General features: G+C 41.2%; 1 protein-coding gene and 1 pseudogene across 6 annotated transcripts in view; one reads left to right on the top strand and one right to left on the bottom strand.

Annotated features, from left to right (window-relative positions):
• Window positions 1-23,932, bottom strand: part of TBC1D19 (TBC1 domain family member 19) — a 117,144-nt gene that overhangs the window by 29,251 nt on the left and 63,961 nt on the right. For all 6 annotated transcript variants that reach the window (XM_037156734.2, XM_037156733.2, XM_037156732.2 and 3 more), the window contains 5 exons: window positions 22,949-23,061; window positions 17,515-17,589; window positions 13,881-13,943; window positions 5,820-5,904; window positions 3,756-3,800 (listed from right to left, as the gene is read on the bottom strand). In XM_037156734.2, the coding sequence (XP_037012629.1) occupies window positions 3,756-3,800; window positions 5,820-5,904; window positions 13,881-13,943; window positions 17,515-17,589; window positions 22,949-23,061 (381 nt within the window). The remainder of the gene's footprint in view (window positions 1-3,755; window positions 3,801-5,819; window positions 5,905-13,880; window positions 13,944-17,514; window positions 17,590-22,948; window positions 23,062-23,932) is intronic.
• LOC119057810 (prostaglandin E synthase 3-like) lies at window positions 6,373-8,195 on the top strand (annotated as a pseudogene).

Raw genomic sequence — 23,932 nt, forward strand, 5'->3', positions numbered from 1 at the left:
CCTCTAATTAGTTTAAGTAAATAATCATGAAACTCCTTCTAGAGCTGGATGCTGGGGGAAGAAAAATGAACGATACATTCCTGAACCTCAAGAACCTGGTGAATAGAGCAGGAGACAGAGCATCTGTAAACGCTGTCTGGCTCATGCAGCCAGAGACTCAGCCTTTGCACAGCGAGCGCTCTCTCTGGGCGCCCAGATGAGGGGGCCCTCAACGAACCTGGGGGTGCGGGGCAGGCTTCCTGAGGGGGTGGTGCCTGGACGGAGGTGGATGGCCAGCGACAGGGGGCTGAATGGGCCAGTCCAAGCCTGGAACCAGAGAGGTAATGAAAGCAGTATAGTGCTTTTGTGAGAGTAGGTGGGTGTGTGTGGGTAATTAATACTTTTAATGATATTAATGTGATAAAAACATGTCCTCGTGTGTCATGCCAAGAGGTTTGGACATTACTTATCAGGAGATGAGGAGCCATTAAGAAATTTTTAAGGAAAAAATAGGCATTTTCATATTTTCCTTTTACATGTCTAACTCAGACAGCATGGTGAAAGGTGGAGCGAAGCTAGAAAAGACCGGAAGAAGAGAGACCAATCAAGTGTCTTAGCAATTAATGAGCAGTAGAGGTAGAAAAGCCCCAGCGAGGACAGCCCAGCAGGTAGGATGAGGAAGAGGGCGGTCCCATGTGTGTTCTTAAGATGGAGCTGGACGTGGCCCTCGAGCTGCTAAATGAGGGGGGTCCGAGATGGAAAGGAATCAAGGATGACGGCCAGGATTTAGGCCTTGAATTACTGGTTAGATGAGAGAACAATTAACTGAAAGAGAAACAGTGGGGGGTTTTGTTTGTTTTAAAATTCAATTTAGTTTTTTTTCTCTTTTGAATAGTGGGTGTAAGATGACCAATTAATGAAGTCAGGCTGAGACGTGTTAAGTGTGTATTGTATAAATTTTAGAGTAATTAGCAAATAGAGCCAAGAGAGCAGATAAAAAGCCCCAGGAAAACATGTGAAAAGTAGAGCCGCAGAGCAAGGGCGGGTGGGAAACTGGAGAACATGGGTGCTGAGGAGGGGCACAGGAGGGGGGCACAGGAGGAGGGGCACAGGAGGAGGGGCACAGGAGAAGGGGCACAGGAGGGGGGCACAGGAGGAGGGGCACAGGAGGGGGGCACAGGAGGGGGGGCACAGGAGGGGGGCACAGGAGGGGGGCACAGGAGGGGGGCACAGGAGGAGGGGCACAGGAGGGGGGCACAGGAGGGGGGCACAGGAGGAGGGGCACAGGAGGGGGGCACAGGAGGAGGGGCACAGGAGGAGGGGCACAGGAGGGGGGGCACAGGAGGGGGGGCACAGGGGGGGGGGCACAGGAGGGGGGGCACAGGAGGAGGGGCACAGGAGGGGGGCACAGGAGGGGGAGGGGGGCACAGGAGGGGGGCACAGGAGGAGGGGCACAGGAGGGGGGCACAGGAGGGGGGGCACAGGAGGAGGGGCACAGGAGGAGGGGCACAGGAGGAGGGGCACAGGAGGGGGGGCACAGGAGGAGGGGCACAGGAGGAGGGGCACAGGAGGGGGGGCACAGGAGGAGGGGCACAGGAGGGGGGGCACAGGAGGGGGGGCACAGGAGGGGGGCACAGGAGGGGGGCACAGGAGGGGGGCACAGGAGGAGGGGCACAGGGAGGGGGGGGCACAGGAGGAGGGCACAGGAGGGGGGGCACAGGAGGGGGAGCTCAGGAGGAGGGGCACAGGAGGGGGGCACAGGAGGAGGGGCACAGGAGGAGGGCACAGGAGGAGGGGCACAGGAGGGGGGCACAGGAGGGGGAGGGGGCACAGGAGGGGGGCACAGGAGGAGGGGCACAGGAGGGGGGGCACAGGAGGGGGGCACAGGAGGGGGGCACAGGAGGAGGGGCACAGGAGGAGGGGCACAGGAGGGGGGCACAGGAGGAGGGGCACAGGAGGAGGGGCACAGGAGGGGGGCACAGGAGGAGGGGCACAGGAGGAGGGGCACAGGAGGGGGGCACAGGAGGGGGGGCACAGGAGGGGGGGCACAGGAGGGGGGCACAGGAGGAGGGGCACAGGAGGGGGGGCACAGGAGGAGGGCACAGGAGGGGGGGGGCACAGGAGGGGGGGCACAGGAGGAGGGGCACAGGAGGGGGGCACAGGAGGAGGGGCACAGGAGGAGGGCACAGGAGAAGGGGCACAGGAGGGGGGGCACAGGAGGAGGGGCACAGGAGGGGGGCACAGGAGGAGGGGCACAGGAGGGGGGCACAGGAGGAGGGGGCACAGGAGGGGGGGCACAGGAGGAGGGGCACAGGAGGGGGCACAGGAGGGGGGGCACAGGAGGGGGGCACAGGAGGAGGGGCACAGGAGGGGGGCACAGGAGGGGGGGGCACAGGAGGAGGGGCACAGGAGGGGGGGCACAGGAGGAGGGGCACAGGAGGAGGGGCACAGGAGGAGGGCACAGGAGGAGGGGCACAGGAGGAGGGGCACAGGAGGGGGGCACAGGAGGGGGGGCACAGGAGGAGGGGCACAGGAGGGGGAGCTCAGGAGGAGGGGCACAGGAGGGGGGCACAGGAGGGGGGCACAGGAGGGGGGACACAGGAGGGGGGCACAGGAGGGGGGCACAGGAGGAGGGGCACAGGAGGGGGGCACAGGAGGAGGGGCACAGGAGGGGGGGCACAGGAGGAGGGCACAGGAGGAGGGGCACAGGAGGGGGGCACAGGAGGGGGAGGGGGGGCACAGGAGGGGGGCACAGGAGGAGGGGCACAGGAGGAGGGCACAGGAGGAGGGGCACAGGAGGGGGGCACAGGAGGGGGGCACAGGAGGAGGGCACAGGAGGGGGCACAGGAGGAGGGGCACAGGAGGAGGGGCACAGGGGGGGGGGCACAGGAGGAGGGGCACAGGACAACTCCGGGAGAGGACCTGGGACCCCACACTGAGGAGCACTGAGTTTTTGAGGGACTAGTCAATACAGACACTTGATGCAATTGCAACGGCTGTTTTCTGAGGACTCACTACATACACATCAGGCACTGTGCTGTTTTATACATTGTATCTCAATTAATCTATTATCTGTATGCGATTGATGACAAATCTGAAGATCAGCAAAGTCAGGAAACTTACCCAAGGTCATAGGGTGCGCTGGCAGAACTGGGATCAGAACCCAGGTCTACGGTTTACAAAGCCCACGTTCTTAACTTTGGAATAAAAGGACTTCTTCAGGGTGCAACTTAGTATTATAATAAGGACTTCTATATTCACTTTACAAGTTAAAAACCATCTAATAATCTCAAAGGATTATTTAATACTTAAGAAGGTCAGTATACATTTGATCACTTTGTATACTGAAAATAGGTTATTTCAGTGATATATTCTTTAATAACCTTTTTATTTCATAAACACTACACTCACAAAATTGTAGAACAATAAAATGCAACACGAGGCAATCCACTCCTTCGAGCTCTGCTCCAGTGAAGCCAGCAGAAAGGTCCTGAACGGATGAGCACTCTTCGGAGAAAAACGAAGTGCCCTGGGCCTAGACACCTGTCTACTTCATTTCCCCACAAATGTTACTATTGGTCTCATGGAAAGCCAGAGAGGCTGTGCAGTTTAGTACAAACCTAGCACATGAAAAAGTTACTTAAAACAAGTATTCTGCAGAAGATTTATTTCAGATAATTACTATCTTTTTTAATGATAGAGAAGAAAATTATTCCTATTATTAGGGTTGTAATTTTCCTATTTCCCACTAGAGGAAGTAAGAGCATTATTCTTACCATTTGGTGGATAAAAGACGGCATATTCTTCTATTCCTAGTTTTCCTATAAGAGAAAGCCATAGAGGGTTTCAGTTTGATTAAATAAACAAAACTTGAAAAATTAACTAATTTTGTAAATGTACTAATTAATGGAATTTTTAAGAACTATAATAGTAAAACCTCATTTTATTTTATTGTATGAAATTAATTTGAAAATATGCCAGCCAATTTCTTTATTTTAATTTTTGATTTTAGAGAGGAGGGAAGGGAGGGAGAAGGAGAGGGAGAGAAACACTGATGTGAGAGAAGCATCTAACAGGTGCTTTCCAAACCTGCCCTGACTGGGAATCGACCGGCAAACAAACATGTAGATTGCAGGATGAGGCCCAACCGAGTGAGCCATACTGGCTGAAGCCTAACTTTTTAGGTGAATAGAGCAGGTGAAAATAGAATTTTCTTCAATTAAAATCAATAGCATAAATTTAAGTACAAGGTAAGCAACACAAAGTAATTAAAAAACAAATGCTTTCAAGCTTAAGAAGAGAGGCATCTATTTATATGCTTAGAATTGTCTTGCTAACTATAAACAATTCTAATGTGTTCATTAAAGCAAGTCCTCAGCTTTGCAATGCCTTATTAGTTTACATTTTTATAGAAAGTGCTGAAAAGTTAAAATTAAATGTCTTTAACTATATGGTGGCAATATTTTCTGAATCCCAAAACAATTTATATGTTTCAAGAATGAGGCTAAATATTTCAATCAGAATTGTCTAAAAAAAATTAAAGTATATTTCTCACATTTAAATGTTTGAAAGTGTTTTTTAAAATAGCTTTTCCTTCAAACTTTTAAGGCTCTGAGTTTTTTCCCACATTCCACTTAATATCTCTAGGAAGTTTTTATTTTTACACTGATTGTTTTTCTAATCCCTTTAGTCTATTTAAAAGTCACATGCAAGTTTGCCCTGGGCTTTAAGGCAATATTTTTAGTTAAATTAAAAAATAATTGTTCTTCTTATTGGGGGTGGTGGCAGAGAAAAGATGAAGAATAAGAACCATGATGTTTAAGTTAAGACGGAGACAACAGGACTGGTTTTGTATGTCAGAGAAGAATGGAAGAATGAAAAATATATATATAGAGAGAAATGCAGTTGGGTACCTGATACTACTGGGCTAGATGTCAAATGGCAAACAGAATAAATATATAAGACCTGGTCCCTCAACCATGTGGCTTATAATCCAGACTAAAACATGAAACATTTAGGACATGTTTGCTAAATTTTCTGGCACAGGCTTGAAGTGATTTAGAGGTTTAGAGGAGAGGGAAGTTGATGATGGACTGATGGACTTGGTGAGAGGTATGCTAGCTCCTCCAGGACCTAGGGTTTTGGGGGAGGAGGCCAGAATGATTGTGGGGTGATGAGGAGTAATACAGACAGTGAAGTTAGTGAGGAGCAACTGATGGGTGGCCTTAGATCGTGGCTGAGTCTAGAGGTGATTCCATTAGACAATCAAGTTGTACAACCAGGCTTTTAGCAGATCGTGTTAAATAAACAAACAAGAGGCTCAATTTAGAAGCAATGGAACAGAAAGAGCCCCAAAGATGGGGGCGGAGCCTAATCCCAGTGCCAGGTGATGCGGGCTTATCCTAGGGCCAGGTAGGAGGAACCTGGCAGGCAGTCTGAACTAGGAGACGCAGGAGAAACTCCTTCTTTACAGGAGCAGCAGAGGGGCTATACACAATAGCTTTTAGTGCTGGGTGTTGGGAAAGGGTTCCAGCTGAAATTAGTTCAGTTGCCAGGGGATGGCAGGGTATTGAAATAGTGATATATCATAGGCAGGTAGTGGTAAAGAGGAGAAAGCACTAAAATAGAAATTAGAGAACTGTTAGCATATAAATTATACCAAAATTTTAGTGTTGTAGAGTGAGAGAAGAAATACAGAACGTAAAAGAATTAGAAAAAGCAAACTTGTCATAAACTCATAAAAGGGGAAATAAGCCAACAGATAAGAAAAACAGCAATAGAGAAAACAGTCTTGGTGATAACGTGCCAAAAATACTTCCTTTACGTTACTAAAATTTTACCTCGTATGTATGATTTCGGTGGTGAAGCACTGTTGTATGCAAAGTGACCCAACACAGATGTATCCCGGGAAAAACAAAGTAAAACCTGGGTATAACATTGGAAAAAAAACAAACAATTAAGCACTGTTTAACTCAAGCCTATTTCCTGCTTGGGAGGCGCCAAAGGAGGCTCTTTCAAGTTCAGTACCGTGCGTCTCAATGGGGAGAGTGCCCTCTATGGGTACGCCTGTGTAAGTGTAAGAGTGAATGGCAGGTGTGATGGCCAATGTTCACCTGAAGATTTCTTCCTGTTCACCTCTGAAACCTTGAAGAACAGCAGAAAATGAAACTTGCTAACTACCAGTTGGTTATTTTATTGTGTTTTGTAGGTGAGAGGGGGGAAAACCTGGAAAAAATTTAACGGACGAGAATATGTGGGCCCTAGGGAACCACAGTGACCTTGAGCAATTTGGTAAGTGCAGCAAACTGGAAGGAGGCTCATTGCTGGGATGCAGCTGCAGGCAGCAGGGCATGGCAGGGTGGGGGGGAAGACAGTTCAAGATATTTAGAAGGGATGGCAGCCACAGCAGAACAAGTGGCAGCCCAACTGGTACATGTTAGAAGCTGGTCACCCTACCAGCAGGCGGGATGTGGCAAGTCCCCCTGAATCAAGGATGTCCATTAGGAGAAACTGGATTGCTGACACCAGCTCGGAACTTTAGGGAGGGGGCTCATCCCTGGGAAGGCAAGCAGTGATGCGAAATCTGGGTCTTGCTATTGGGCCTGGGATTTGAAGATGTTACTAGAAAAAGACACTGGGAATGACTGGAAAAGGGAGAAGCCCAGTTAACAGAACAGGGACACAAAGTCAGGGCTGGACTGGCCGTTAAGAGTGAATGAACAGGGGAACTGTGGGTCCAAGGCACATGACCAGGGCCAATTCATAAGGACAGGTATGAGGATCACATACCAGCCAGGCCTAAGGGTGGAATGTGTATCCACCACTGCCACTGATTTATTTTTATGGTATTTTAAGATTCTATACAAGCAATACATATTTATGATAAAAATTAGAAATATAGATCTTCAAAATAGGAGAAACACCAATAGTCTCACCAGTGTTAGTCCTTCTGATGTATATTCTTTCAGACTCTTCTTACACACACACGTAAATTTTTCAAACAAAATAAGATTATATGCATACTATTCTATAATCTATTTTCTCTCAATATTATAAAATAAATATTCCCTACCCACATTTTTTAACATGCAGAATATTCTACTACATGGATGAACAATAGCTTATTAAACTTGTCTTTCTGTTAGTCACTTAATTATTTCCACTTTTCCCAAACTAGAAACAATATTGCAGTGAACATCCTTACAGCCAGTGCTTATGTTCACCTTTAGTTAAATCCCTAAAACTAGACTTGGATGTCAAGTGATGAGCATTTTAAATCTAAAACCTTTTGATACACATTGCCAAACTGTGCTCCAGAAAGGGTTTCTTTTATTTAAACATATCCAGCAGTAAGACTGTACAGTCTCGTCTACTCTCATTGAAATGAGTTATCATCATCTTACAGGTTAAAAAAATGGCCTCTTGCTCTAATTACTAATGAGGGTGAACACTCACTCATTTGCATTTCTTTTATTTTTCAGTTTACCATCTTAGTCTACTTTAAAAATGAATGTTGTGGCATTCTGGGGAGCCAGGTGGGGCCAGCTGCTGCTACCGTCCACCGAGGGAAGCGAGAAGAGGCTGGAGAAGAGGCCGTACCAGGGAGAAAAAGCCAGAGTCACCACCAGAGTTTAGTTCACTGTCCAGCAGCTGCCAGCAAAGAGACCCCCCACCCATTCACCCATCCCCCTGCCCCGTTCACAGGGCAGCCTGCTTCTGCAAAGTGGTACAATTGCAGGGGCTATGTCTCCACGGAATTTTGTGTTGAAGACAGTAAAGATGTTAAAGATGTTTAAAAAGACAGTAAAGATGTTAGTGTAAATTTTGAAAAATCCAAACTTACATTCAGTTGTCTTGGAGGAAGTGATAATTTTAAACATTTAAATGAAATTGATATTTTTCACTGTATTGATCCAAATGATTCCAAGCATAAAAGAATGGACAGATCAATTTTATGCTGTTTATGAAAAGGAGAATCTGGACGGTCATGGCCAAGATTAACTAAAGAAAGGGCAAAGCTTAATTGGCAAAGTGTGGATTTTAATAAATGGAAAGACTGGGAAGATGATTCTGATGAAGACATGTCTAATTTTATTGTTTCTCTGAGATGAGGAACAACATGAGTGGTGATGACCATGTAGATTTACCAGAAGTAGATGGAGCAGATAGTGATTCACAAGACAGTGATGATAAAAAAAATGCCAGATCTGGACTAAGGAATGTTGTCGTCACTGGATTTTGAGAAAAGAAAAAACTTCTCAGTAAGATTTCATCATTGGATTTCTGAGTTGATTGCTCTAAAGGCAGATGCTTCATTTTCCTCCTTTGACCCATTGTCCAACCTGCTTGTTTTCTTCAAGGCTTCACTAAGGCTGGTATGTCCCACTGTATGGGGCAATTTTGAGTCAGTAAGGAAACCACCTTATGCATGAACATTTCCTGGACTTCATGATGCTGCCGAGGTCCTAAGCAATTGATACAGCAGTTGTGATAAATAAAAACATTTTACCTAAGTCTCCTTTACTTCATAACATAGATACTGACATGCTAAAGGAGCTCTGGATAATGGAAAGATAGTTATAGCTTTTAGTATATAGACTCAAACTGGCTGAAACAAATTGGTTGATACTCTAAACTGGTAATCTGTTCCTCTGGTATATTCTTCAGGATTGTTCCACTAAAGTTATATTTTTCAAAATATTTACTTCACATTACTGTACATTAGTGATAACCTGTCAGTATTCCAAATGTATCTCAGCTAAAACTAGTAAATGCTCTTACTTAGATGGCTTTTGAAGTCCATACATTTGGTATTGTTTGGCCCTTGAACTTTTGCATCTCTTAGCATCAAGGACAAAGAAAGACTACACATTGTTGCTTGAGAGTCTGTACATTTAGACCAAATTTGTATTTGCACTGTCAGTATGGCAAATGAGTGAAAAATATTAATACACAATTGGATTTTTTTTCTTTTCTTTTTTTTTTTTGATTCACCTTGTGCCAGGGCTGAAAACCTCAATTTACCTTCATGACAGTGGGGATTTTTTTTAATGTTTATATTCTTTAAAAAAAAATGGAAGACTTAAAAAAAATTAAATGTTTTAAAATCTATTGATTTATTTATTTGTATTTTAATGATTCTCATCTTTGATCTAATTATATGTTACAAATAGCTTTGCTCAAATAATCTGTTATTCTTGAGAGAAACAGTTAATGTCCATATGCTCAAATCCACCAATATTTTCTTTCCCATGTAACAAGCCCCTCCCCACATTTATAATTTATAGTACTTTCTCTATACTCACCCAAATCATGAAAGTCACTGGTGCCGTTCCTCAGACACTCCTGGTTATTACCTTTGGGAACATATGCCAGCTTATCTTTTCAGGCGTGCAAGTCCCCATCTGAGTCTACTTCCCTGGGAACCCTCTTGCAATGTAGTAAAAGTGGGGGGAAATGGTCAAATTCTAAATACAATGTAAAGGTAGAACCTTTCCTCGTGGGAATCGAACCGACAACCCTTCAGTTGGTGGGAAGACACCCAACCCACTGAACCATACCAATTGGAGCTCTTAGGACCTTCTCATCAAGAAAAAGACACTCGTAAAATCTTTCCCTCTTCTGTCCTAACCTCCAACCTACACAACCTTCCTGTTTCGAATCCTGGTTCCTAGCGACACCGTGCTGGGACCTACCCGGAGCCTGAAAACCCGCTCGTTCTGCATTCTTCAGTCTCTCTCGGCCTGTGTGTTTATCCAGTCACCCGAATCCTCCCGTTCTACCTCTGATAGCTCCTTCCTTCCACGTTCCTTCCAACAAGTATGTATCGAACTCTCAGTACGTGGCATCCACTGTTCTAGGAACTTAAAATACAGCTGTAAACAACAACGGCAACAACAACAGAAAACCTAATTTCCCATCTTCATCGTGATTATGTTTTTACAAAGGGATTCAGAGGGAAAAAAAAGCCCAAAATATATATTGTATGTCATCTGGTGTTACATGGTATGGAGAAAGGTAAGGCAGACAGGAGGGATAATGCAGGCACACACCACATGTACATATTGGCAGAAGTTTGCCATATTAATTAGGGACCTGAAAGTGGTCAGGAAATGAGCTTAGTGTGATACGGTTTTCGGCACAAGGACAGCCCCCTGGGAGCAGACAGGTAAGCCTGGAGCTGAAGGGAGAGGTCTAAAAAGAGATAGAAAATGAGAATCGTCAGTGCATAAATGGTATTTAGAGCCACGAGAATAGGTGAGATTACTAAGGGCAAGAACATGAAAAACAGCGAAAGTCCAAGGACTTGTCCTTGGGGTGCTCGCTCCAAAGCAGGAGGGAGAGGTGAGGAGAAAGCGGCAAAGGTGACTGTGAATGGGAAGGAAACCAGAAAGCACAACGTCCTCGAAGCTGAGTAAAGAAATCAAGGAGAATCAAGCAGAGAGCACGATTAACTGAAAGACCAAATAGATCGAGTCAGATGAGAAGTGGGGACGGCCCACTGGATTCTGCAATTTGAGGTCACTGGGGACCTTTGGCAGAGCAGTTGAGCCAAAAAAAGAAGTCTTCTTTAAGGAGTGTTCAAGAGAGAATAGGAGGATGGGACTGGAAACAATATCTATGATTTTTAAGAGTTTTGCTAAATAAAGAAACAGAGGGTGGGGCAGTGGCTGGAAAGGACATACTATATCTAATATAGGGTCAAGAAAAAATTTTGTTTCATTTTACTTTGCTTTCACTTTCAGATGAGAGGAGTAACAGCATATCTATACACTGAGACGAGTAATCCAAGCAATGAAGAAACTGAAGGGGAAAAACTAGGCTTGCACTGCCTTTGAGTTCCCAGGGGAGATGAGGGCCAAATGCAGGGACTGGCTTCATCCTAACGGAAAGCGAGGGCAGTTTATGCATGGAACAGGGAAAGCTGAGTGTACGGAGCACATGCAGGTAGGTGGGGTGCACGTGGTGGTGGGAGCGTGTGTGGGGTCCTTAAGGACAGCTTCATTTACTCATTTATTTTTCAGAAACAGGACTCAAAGTCATAAGCTGAGAGAGAAGAGACAAACGTTTGAGGAAGGAGGATGTACTAAAAGTCATCTAGGGGAATGAATGGAAAACTGGACTAGGAAATGGAATAGAATGGCTGAACAGAACTAAGAACTCTTGAGGTTAGTAGTCATGAATTTAAAGTAAAGCTATAATTATTATGGTTTCATGTTTTTCTCCAGCCACTTGCAAATACATGCTATGGCCACAGAATCAGTGCAGAGTTGTACTTAGGCAAGGTTAAGGTTTTATTGAGTAATCACTAGTAGAAAGTGGGAGAGGGGCAAGGCTATTGAACATGTACTTACGTGGAAGTGATCTAATGATAGACCGTGTTATTGGTAAGTCTCACATTCGTTCCCTCTTGTTTATTCACACAGACCTTGCTCTCTATCAGGGGCACAGTGACACTAACCTGAACTGCTTAGCGGGCACTGCCATGCTGAGCTAATCTCTCCACCTGTCACAGCACACACATGGCTCATGGATGGTTTTTGTTTTTCCCATTCTCCTCCTAATTCCCTGCCTTTGAGAACCAGACATTTCTTACAACATTTCTATTCTGAAGCCCCATTAAACTGCACCACTTCCAGAATTTATTTCTCCTTTAACTATATTTGTGTGGAACATTACAAATTACAGAGCCATCAGGACAATTATCAAATTATAATTATGCATTTGCATTTCCCCTCATTTTCCACTGAAATGTGAGCTTAATAACATCATCTTATGCAGCACCTACTACAGTGCCTTTATCAAAACAGACACTAATTTGACTGAATGGATACATGAATAAAAGATATGTGATTGCATCTGGGTCTTTCTTGAACTTCACCAATGGCACTTAACTAACTGTAACTATGGCATGCTCTAATGTGTCAGTACTGCTGCTAAGCACATGCGACCTAAGCCAAGTACACCACAGAGGATTTATCACACACCAGAATGAGTGAATCCCCACGCTTTCCCTTCACTGTATCAAAATTCTTCCCCGTGAATATTTTATGTACTTTGGACAAGAAGTTAGTTTGTAGCTTGTCATGATGACATTAAGTACTGGAACCTGAAAATGATGCTCACACAACATTCTTCCATGGACTAGGGGGGAGTCTTCTGTTTGAACATATTTTAAAACTCTCACATAATTTAAGACTTTCAACACCCCTAAGTTTTTTTAAAGAATTTCACACAAAATAAAAACCAGCTAAATTTTGGAATGATAAAAAGTTGACCTATTACTCAGAACACCACTTCTATATATTCAGTGTTGCCACCTATAAAATGTAGGTAACTGCCATGATGCCTTCAGGAGCAAACACAGGTCCTGCTTCTCCTTAAAGGGGGATCGCTGTGTTTCTCTCAGCTGTATGTGGACACAGCACTGACACATGCCATCTAGTTTTGTAGTCCGGTTACGAACTCAACAAATGGGTTAGACCCAGAACAGGGCCAAAAGCACTGAGGCACTGCATTCTCACCAACCCTTTCCCCACCAAGCAGCCAAGCTGCTGGGCCGCCCAGCCAAAGGAAAGTCTGTAACCAATGATAAAAAGCCTTTGTCTGTCTTATGCACATATGTATATACATGCACACATATGTAAGTTTTTTTCTCAGAGACAAGTTGGCCCCCAGCTACATAATAGCTACATAAGTAAATAAACCTAGATTTTTGTACTTTCCAAAGTTTGTTTTATTTCTGAAACATTTTTATCTCCATTTTCAGAGCACATCTGCTTCTAGATATTAAACTATTGCAAAATAATAACATTCGCCTCTAAGACATCCAGTGACTAACACCCAACATAAGCCAAATCATCCAGACTGTTCTCTTGAGAAACACTCTATCAGGTTATTAAAAATATGTGTATTCAAGTGCTTTAAATTACCTATTTCAATTAAAACTAAAATGGCTTAGTGTTCTTTTTTGTAACTTTTAATAAACTAAATTTATATAAAAGAATGGGATTTTACATTTTTACTATTTTGCATATTTGAAATTGCTGAAATTCTCTTCAAATGTTTCTAAGGTACTTTCAAATTTTAATTTATAGACAAATTTTATAAAGTCTTTGGACTTCAGTTATTGAAATGTATGATTAATTAAACCTTCTTGAGAGATTCTTATTTAACTGTCTTTTTTCTTAAATAGATGCATACCTCCAGAACTACTGTCAAAGAGAAACCTGATAATCTAGATGATCTTATTTACATCTAATCAAGTAAAAATGCTGAGTGGCGTCTAGATATTTTCTCCATAACATTTATATTGACATCACACAGAATCAAAGTATATGTGATCTTTAAAAAATCATCCAGGCAATTCTGTATGCATATGTTCTATTTATGATAAGGTATTTTTATTTCAGTAGACAAAAAAAAAAAAAAAAAAAAGACCTCCGTAAGGAGCCAACATCCACAGTATCAGTGTGTGCAATGGTCTAAGGGCAATCATGACATCCAGCAAATATCAAATCATTTAATCACCTGTGTAACACCTTTAATAGACAACTACTACGTAAAGTGTGTTCTCTAAACATCTAGCTATGGCTTAAATATGAACTCTACACCCAGTTTAAAATCTGTGCCTGCACATCTCCTGCTGTAGCAGACAGGACGGAAAGGGCGGTCCAAACTCTCAGTTGGGAGCTCCTGTTCTGCTCCCCAGTCCCACACAAGAACAGAAGTTAACCTTATCCCAAACTTAGCCCATTTAATTTGAGAAAAAATAAACATGGCTTGCATTTCAGGAGGATTCAGTTAACAATGTGAGAATGATTTCCCAAAGCATTGTGAGTCAGAGAACTTAAGAGATTCAGTGAGTCAAAGACATTATATATTTTAATTTTATAACTTACCTGATATAAATAATCTTCAAAGACAAAATAATAATCATCATTGCTTGCTGTCAACTTCACATCCTATAATTAAAAGTAGAGAGTACTGAAAAGAACCTATATAAATATCTCTATACTACTAACACATAAATGTGATGCCTAGAAAGAATACTAAACTGGTTTTACTAACTTATTATAGTTATAAAATTCTCAATTAAATTTTAATCACTGCTCTAAATTTACTTGACTAATACAGACGTGATTACTATTTTACATCAAATTGTTGGCACTTTTTTTAGCTTTCATTAGTAATTCTTTACTATTTATTTCAATTTCTTCTGCTTTTAACCTAATATTTAGGTATCTTAAAACTGAAAAAGCAGATGTAATCATAACATCCAGAAACAACCATTACAATCTGGCCCCAAATTACTGTTCCAACCTCACCTTCTATTATTCAGGTCCACCTTGGTGCCATACCCTTGAAATGTCAAAAATCTTTCACGCCTTTGTAATTATTCATTTACAAGTCATCACTTATTTCCAAACAAAAAATAAGACAATGTTTATCTTTAAAAAGTGCAATTGCATCAGCAAGAAAACATACAGAGTAGAAATATGGAAACGATTACAAAGAAATATTGAAGAAAATCCTGATAATATTGCTCAGTCTACAAAATTAAACTGTGCTATAAAACAAAGCAGCAAAAAGGAGAAGATGAAATCGGATGATGCTGGAGGTATCTGAATGTGTGTTAAGTCTGGCAAAACTTAAAGACACAGATTCAGAGAAAAGAAAGGGGCCAGTTTTTTGTCCGAAACAACACGGGCAGAGGTAGAGACATGCATTCTCAACAGGGATGACAGTGCCCCTAAGAGGGTGACAACTGGTCCTTGGAGACCAAAAATTTTGCCTGTTAGAATGGCTTGTGCATCTCCAAGCTTATCCCTATCCAACAAAATCTTTTCTTTGATATTTAATTTTTATATTAGAGAAAAACTATTTACCTTTAGGGGGTAATAATAAGGGCCCTGGCTGGTGTAGCTCAGTGCATTGAGTGCTGGCCTGCGAACCAAAGGGTCACCCATTCAATGCCCAGTCAAGGCACATGCCTAGGTTGTGGGCCAGGTCCTTGGTGGCGGGCACGTGAGAAGTAACCACACACTGATGTTTCTCTCCCTCTCTTTCTCCCTCCCTTCCCCTCTCTCTAAAAATAATAAATAAAATCTTTAAAAATATATAGTCCAGAGAAAACCATTTAATAATTTAGCTTAGGGAGGATTTGATGATATTTTATATTTAATATTGCCTGTTCCACTTATTCCCTTAACTACTAAAATAATTGACTTTTTTTCCAGTTAAATTAAAAATGAGTCTTTGCCAAAGGGACCTGTAATGAAACTTCAAATAATTTCTTAAAATGTTCATTCCCTCAAGGACTGACTTTAATAACATTTGGTGTTGTTTCAACAAGACCAGCAGAGCTCAACTAACACAAATTAGGAACAATCAGAGACAGATTTTTTCCTAAAAACTCATGCTGTAGGCAGTCCAGACTGACTCTATCAAAGCTTACATTTAGTTCGGCAGACACAAACTGTCCGCCTCTGTCTCACAGCAGACTTTCTTTACTGATTCGAACTGAACTGCACACTGGCAGTAGACAGAACTGTCACGCTAGCACTCCGCGGTCTTCTGAGTTTCTCTTGTGTGTCTTCTCTCATCTGAATACGAAAGGAGCTGCAGGTGTTAACGCCAAAAGATCTCTCATGCTGTGGCTCACATAACGGCCTGAGCACAACCACGACCGCAAAGCTAAGAGTTGTACCGATGATCCAAATCTATGTAAAACCTTGTGAGAGTCAAAACTTTTCACCAAAAGACCGTATGTTCTTGCACTGACTGGTGTGGCTCAGTGGGTTGAGTGCTGTCCTACAAACCGAAAGGTCCTGGGTTCAATTCCCAGTCAGGGCATAGGCCTGGGTCATGGGCCAGCCCAGTTTGGGGGTGTGCAAGAGGCAACGGATTGATGTTTCTCTCCTTTTCTTTCTCCCACCTTTCCCCTCTCTCTAAAAATAAATTTACAAGTCTTTAAAACAAAACAACAAAAAAGACCGTATCCTCTTAATTCTCTTAATCTTTGCTTTCTGTACAGAATTAGTTGTTAAAAGTGTGGTTGAGAAGTCACATTGCCTGGATTCAAATCTTTACTTTGCTACTTAATATGTAAATTTAAACAAATTTCTTTAATCCTTCTTTACCTCAGTTCCCTCCTGTGTAAAACGCTAAAAATAACAGTACTTCCTCTTTTGTCACAACACGTCAACATGAGGCCAGTAAGGGAATGATGTCAGTATCACTTGGCCTTGTATCAGTTCACATGCAATTTTTCTTTCAAAAGGAGAGCCCAGACAGCAGGAATTATAACCAGGAACGGAAAAGGCCTTCAGCTCAGCTGCTGCACCAGAGTCCTCTAACTGCATCAAAGAAGATTCAGAATGAATGACGGCACGGGGTGCCCCCCTCCAGAAAGGTGCGCCCCAGCCTTGTGCATCTCCTCCATGCCCGCCTTAGCAGCAGCCCCAGTAGCTCAGCCGACCACCTCCACCTGCATTATTTTAGCACTTCTACTTTAGTATTTTTGTACATTTTAGCTGCTTCTGCAGGAACAGCCTGCCTGAGCTAACCAATTCATTTCCCAAGCTACCAATTATTGTCTTCGTTAGTGCTCTGGTTACAAGTTGCAAAAGCTACCCCAACCCCATTTTCCCATAAGCTCTATTCTACTTAATGCATAATTTTGTAGAATGCAAGTTTTTCCCCCAGGAAAAAAAATACATTTATCATTTATAGCCTAGATGCTGGTATCTGCTGCTCTTAAGGTAGCTGTCAGGATCAAACGGCACCCTCTGTAGAGTTGCGATGCTGCATGGCGCATAGCGAGCAGCCACCAAATGCCAGTAGTCATCATGTTCTCCCAGACGTGTCTTCAGGTCCTCAATGTACAATCTTCTCTTCCCCGTTTCTGAGACCTGAAATACTATACCCTTCTCCTCTACCATACAAGTTCTAAATTTAAAATCCAAGTGTTTTAAATAGCCTAATTATTAATCCTGAACCACTGATATCCTATATCATGCTTACAGCATCTACATCTTAACTTCCTATCAGATACCTAAAGTCAAAAACTCAATGTATCCCTGTCATAACACTCGAGACGTGATTAACCATGTGCCTAGAAATTAAAGAAATTGAAAGTAAAAATGACTTTAATACTAGAGAACAAACAAGTAGATCCTAAAGAATGAGGTAAATAAAAAAATACAATCTGATGTTTCTTTTAGTTGCTCTTTTAGTTTGTGGGGCAAACTTGAATTTATAAGGATAAGAAATGCTTATCACTCTCTTGATCGAAAACTGGGAGGACCAGGAGAGTCATGAGGACAGCTTCAAAGGGAAAGGAGGTCACATCGGATGGAGCCCACAAACTCTGAAGTTGCCTTACCTGGGTAAGTATAGGGATCACTTACATTTATTTTTCCAAGGTTGGCATGAGCTATCACACATAGTGCAGGCCCTGCATGTTAAACACTCTCAAAATTATTTTCATGATAATAATGTCGAGATGAAAAAACTATGAAAACTTTTACTTACTTTATAAATTAGACTGTCCACCAAAAGGTCATGTTGTATCACATTGGTCTTTAGCTGCTCATAGTATAAGATATCCTGGAGTAAAAAGTAAAACAAAAAAATTAAAGGTCAATCACATTCATGAAGTCAGCTCAAACTTTGCCAAATAAGAATCATTAACAGTATTATGAGCACTAAGAGGATGGGGATTTCGTTATGTTCAAAACTACGTCTTCTGTGCCTGGCCGGCACTAGATGCTAAATTATACCCAATCCTGTTACTCAAGATAAGACCTGGCTCCGGATGGGCATTCAATCCATGCTTGTTAATTTGATTAACTATAACTTAAGTTTAATAGCAAATACAATAATTGTTTAATAATAACTAGGTGCCAGGAACTGTTTTACTCCATATACATGGGTTAACTCATTTAATTCCAAACCAGCAAAATACAATGGTTCAGTGACTGTTATTCCCATTTACATTTGAGAAACTGAGTCCCAGAAAAAAAAGTAAGTTGCTGTTCCAGGCCATGAGGTAGTAAGATTTGATCCCAAGAAACCCGGCCCTAGAACCCATACTAAAAACAGAAGGACTATTCTACTGCCTTTCTTTTTGTTTTCTTTAAACATAATTTTTTTAAAATTTTATTTAGTTATTTTTCAAGTACACTTTTTTGTCTATTTTTCCCATCCCAGCCTCCCCCGCCCCTTGCTCCCCACCTCCCTCCCTTTTCCACCCCCCTTAGTTCTCGTCCCTGTGTCCTTCCTATTTGTTTCTCCAAATCCCTCCCCCTTTTCCCCCTTAACTTCCCTTCCTTCTCCCCTCTGGTCACTATCCCCTTGTTCTCTATTTCAGTGTTTGTTTTTTTTTTTTTTTTTTTTCTGCTTGCTTGTTTGTTTTGTTGTTTAGCTTCCTGTTAAAGGTGAGATCATATGGTATTTGTCTTTCAGCACCTGGCCTATTTCACTCAGCATAATGCTTTCCAGTTCCATCCATGTTGTTGCAAAAGGTAGTAGCTCCTTCTTTCTCTCTGCAGCATAGAATTCCATTGTGTATATGTACCACAGTTTTTGGATCCATTCATTTACTAATGGGCACCTAGGTTGCTTCCAACTCTTGGCTATTGTTAATTGTGCTGCTATGAACATTGTGGTGCATATTTCACAGACATAGAACAAACACTTCGAAAATTTATATGGAACCATAAACGAGCCCGAATAGCAGCTGCTCTTTTGAGAAAGAAGAACAAAGTAGGGGGGATCACAATACCTGATATCAAACTGTATTACAAGGCCACTGTAATCAAAACAGCCTGGTACTGGCATAAAAACAGGCACATAGACCAATGGAACAGAACAGAGAGCCCAGAAATCAACCCAACTCTCTACAGTCAATTAATATTCGACAAAGGGGGCAGTAACATAAAATGGAGTAAAGATAGCCTCTTCAACAAATGGTGTTGGGAGAACTGGACAGCTACGTGCAAAAAAATGAAACTTGAGCACCAACTTACACCATACACCAAAATAAATTCAAGGTGGATAAAAGACTTAAATGTAAGTCGTGACACCATTAAAGTCCTAGAGGAGAACATTGGCAAGAAAATCTCAGATATTTCACGCAGCAACTTCTTTACTGATATGTCCCCTAGAGTAAGGAATGTAAAGGAAAGAATAAACAAATGGGATCTCATCAAAATAAAAAGCTTCTGCATGGCTAAAGAAAACAGTATTAAGTTAGCAAGACAATAAACATAATTTTTAATCAAGAAACAAATACATAGCTAACTTCATTTTGACATTTTAAAAGACTCAAGCATTTTATTTCATTTTTTCTATTACATCTACCCCCTTATATCCATCTTCCCCCTGCAATCACCACTCTGTCATCTGTGCCCATGAGTCCTTTGCCCTAAATCCCTCCCTGTTAAACACACCCCTACAGCTGTCATCCTGTTCTCTATCTATGAGTCTCTCTATTTTGCTTCTTAATTCAGTCTGTTCATTAGATTCCACATATGAATGAGATTATATGGTATTTGTCTTTCTCTAACTGACTTATTTCACTTAGCATAATGTTCTCAGGCCCCTCCATACTGCCACAAAGTGTAAAATTTTCTTTTTCATACCTGAGTAGTATTTCACATATATACACACACATATATATATACACACACACACATATATATATACATACATATATATATATATATCCCATAGTTGTTTTATACACAAATTATTATAAAATAAAAAGCTTAAACATACTTACTACTTTTACTAGTAGTCATCCCAGGGATGGTTATCCCTGATGATTTACTGGTAGTAAAAGTAGTCATATAAGCATATGAAAGACGTCATTTTTTTTATATTAGAATATGGTTCCATAATATAAAATCTGATTAATTTTCTACAGTGATAAAACTAGGATGTTTAATCTAATAGAGAATAAGAAATAGAAAGAAGAGAGGGAGGATAGAAAGGAGAGAAAAAGGGGGGAAATGAAAAAGGTGGGAGGAGGAAGGGAAGGAAAGAGGAAGGAGGGACTTGAGAATATAATCCAGCATCAGGTTAGGGCACTCAAAGTAAAGGTTAAAGAAAATGAATATAGTGGGTAGTAGTTGTGTTAAAGAGAGATGGAAATATCATCTCATTGCTTTAGCTGACCCCTGTGTTCCTCCAAATCTTTCCATTCATGTCTCAGGTACTTTAGCCCTGGTTTTCTCCCATATCCATAACTGCTTGGCTCCATTAGCACACACCAATCTGTGTGATTCTTCCTGGAGACAGTTCCTCAAACAAGCAAGAGTTGTTGTACAGGGTCGTCTGGGGAAAAGATGAGTATCTGCCGCATAGCTGCCTTGGCTCAGGCTGTTCCAGTCATAGGGGGCATTTGCCAGACTATGGTAGAGTGAGCAATTAATGAGATTAAGGAAGTAAGAGCACCCACCATAGACTTTTCTTTGGAATGTTTGGCTGTAAAAGTAGAGGAGGCAAGAACAAGTGCTGATGTAATTAAGTTTACAGGTCTGGTGGGAGGAATTTGTTAGTTTCAAATTTTTTTAGAATTTTTTTCAATTTTAATTTGTTAGTCATCATTAGTTTCTTATGATGACTTCTGTTTTCTCTCAGTAGGAGGAGGGCATTTCGGTATGGTTGGAAAGAGTGGAGGTCAAAAGCAGGCACTCTGAAGATTAGGTAAGGTCATCAGGAAAATCAAGGTCAAACATTGCTGAGGACCCAGGTAAAATGAAGAATCTCATAAAGGAATCACTACAGAAAATCTTAAATGTTACCTTTAGTCTTGGCTATTTTATCAGTAAACGAGTACCCTAGAAGAATATAAAAATGTGTCTTCTTTTGAATTACCAAGCTTATATTATGCAAAATATTTTAAAATATGAAAAATAATAATTATTAAATACACATATATTGACACACGTAAGAGAAAAAAATCAAAGTTAGATAATGTTTTAGTGAAAGTACTAAATAAATTAACTACCAGGAACTTAAAGCATTAGATCTAAAGTCTTTTTATTGAGGTAAAATTTTAAAAAACTGTTTTATGGGTGTAAAATATTCCATTTATCTCTCTGACACCTCAACTTTGACTGCACTTGTATGTGTAGCACATTTTAAGTGATTTAAAAGTGAGTGAACAAAACCCTCTGATTTAATATTCTTGATAAAAAGCATTCTCCCCCTCATCTCATTTCACCAACAATTATTTTGGAACTGCTATATAGTTCATTGAGGTTACACTATTACAGCTGAAAAAAAGTGTAAGTGATGCAAATTGTTTTATTCAACAAAATCAGTATCACTTTTCTGAAAATATGAATTTCTATTTACAGACTTGTCATTTTGCATTAATTACAATGACTATTCACTCCCAAGATGCAAGTGTAAAAAACGCTTACATCATTATATAAACAATTTCTATCTAGGATTACTACTTTCATGCTAATGTTTGTAGTACTTCCAGAAATGTTCTGGAAAGTTGTTCTGAAATGGCAATGGTTAGTTCCTCTGCGATCTTGCCTCTGATCTAGGAAGGGGGCAGGTCACCTACCCAAGGAGAGCAGGACGAGAGTTACGACCACTTCCACAAGAGCTGATACACTTACAAAATGGCCCAACACACACTCAAATCTATTTTTTTAACTGTTACTTCTAAGCATCATCACGCAAAACTGACAATATCATTTGGTCTAAAACGGCTCTGAAATGCATCACAAACTTTACTCTTTCAAAAAGAAGCAGGTTATTTTTGGCAGCGTTGTTCACAGACGTAGGTTTAAAACACACACATGCATGCGTACGTAACTTATGAAGGTCAGAGATGTAGTTTTTATAATGATAATAATCTCACTTCTTAAAAACTGATTATAGATTATAATTAATTTCTAACATAATTACATGCAATATGTAATTATTATTACTACTATTAATGGTAACCACTAATGTAGTGTGTTAAAGGACTCAAAAGCATTATTTCATTTAATTCTCCCAACCACTCTGGGGTATAAATAGTATTACTTAGGTTTAAGTATAATTGAGGTTTGAAAAAAATTTAAGTAACTCACTCAATGACATATTTCAAGTAAGTTGGGAGAGCTAGGAGTTGAAACCAGGACTACATAATTCTAATACCCATGCTTTTAACCACTAGGCTAGGGAACAACTAGTTTGCATTTATTAAAATATTTAAGTGAATGACTTACAAGAAAAAAAGTCCCCACTAAAAATATTTCAAAACAATGTCTTCTGTAATTTTTCTTTATCAAATCTATTACTGTTTGTTGGTGATTTCTCTTCATATTCATTATATTTCCTAAAATAAAATGTTTTTATTTTAAAATAATATTCCCACATAATCTGTCAACTTTTAAAACCGTAAAAATAGTACATATTTCTAAAGTAACTGTAGCCCTGGCTAGGCTGCTCAGCTGGTTGCAGCACCGTCCCATGCCCCAAGTTTATGGGTTTGATCCCTGGTTGGGGCGCATATGGAAGGGAACGAGATCCACGTTCCCTTCTCGCACTGATGTCTCTCTCTCTCTCTTTATTTGAGGATCACAAATAAAAAGTCCCTGCAATGACAAAGTGCCCATTTACTTACACTGAGCTGCCCGTCCTTACTTCTACCGATTCTAACATCCCATTGCTACCACGCGCCTTCACGATCTGAATCGGCAGACTCCATTTCTTAATTTTACTGATTGTTTTGTTGTTACTGGAAGTTCACCCCAGCCATTCATAACAAAAATTTCTACGTTAAGCATGGTGACTGAATTATGTTAATCTTGTGTTCGACTCAAAACTGTAGTGATTTTAAAAACAAAAAAGTCGGTAAATATTAGACTAAAAACCGAAAGTACTTCCATTTTAGATCATTTGTCTTTGTAAAATAAATACCAGTAGGTGACTCGGGCTAGTCCTGCCTTCTCCTCACCTCGGGCCGGCTGGACACGTTGAGGATGAGGCCCCACAGCTCCGCTCGCAGCGCCGTGGGGCTGCCCTGTCGCACGTACTGCTGCGCGGCCGCGCTGTCCTGTTCTGCGAGCACTGGCGACAGTCCATTGAAGTCTCATTAGACACACGGCAATTTAAGAAATAACACTGGAGTCTTTCATTTAAAAGCCTCGGGGTAGCTAACATCCCGTCTTTCTGGCTAACGTATTTACCTCTGCCGTGACAGCCTCCTTCCGCGCTCCGCATTTTGACCGGCCCTATTTTCCGGCCTGCCCGCTAGGCGCGGCCTAGCGAAGGCGGTGGCTGCTAACCAGGAGACCGCTTCGCTTTAACTGCGGCTGCGCGGACCTGAAACCAGGGCTGCACATGCGTAACACTGTTTGGATTCCAGATCAAGTGAAGTCATACCTACAGAAACCCTTAGTTTCTTGTGCATATTCTAGTAAGTCATGAATGTTGGAATTACTATGGTATTTGAAATGTTTCTTTGGCTAAGAATTATAAAAAATGTGAGATATCCAATCTCTAAGATGACTTTTTAGTTTTCTGCCAAAAACAGAAAACAGGGATTTTTTTTTTAAAGAAAACAAAAAAGATCTGCTAACATTTTAAGAAGGCCAAAAATTATTCATGAGCAATCAAGTTCATGAAATCAATATATTATACTTTGGCTTTCATTTTCACTTTTATTTTCTTTCATGAAAATACGAGTTAAGTCTGGAAATAAAGCCCCTTTTTCCAAAAAAACCAAACCAAACAAAACAGACATACAAGACAACCACTGACATTTGTCAAACAGCACTGTTTTCTCATATTTTCTTTTTAGAAGAAAAGGGGAAAATCTTATATTAAGTGAAAATGATAAAACCAAACCAAACAAAGGGATATAAAATTTTAAAAAGAAAACATTTTAATTTCCAATTGTGTTTAACGAAGATACCAAATCATACAAATGAAGTTTTTA

The sequence above is a fragment of the Artibeus jamaicensis genome, unplaced genomic scaffold (assembly GCF_021234435.1).
Source record: "Artibeus jamaicensis isolate MK-2021 breed Jamaican fruit bat unplaced genomic scaffold, CSHL_Jam_final contig_76, whole genome shotgun sequence".
NCBI lineage: Eukaryota > Metazoa > Chordata > Mammalia > Chiroptera > Phyllostomidae > Artibeus > Artibeus jamaicensis.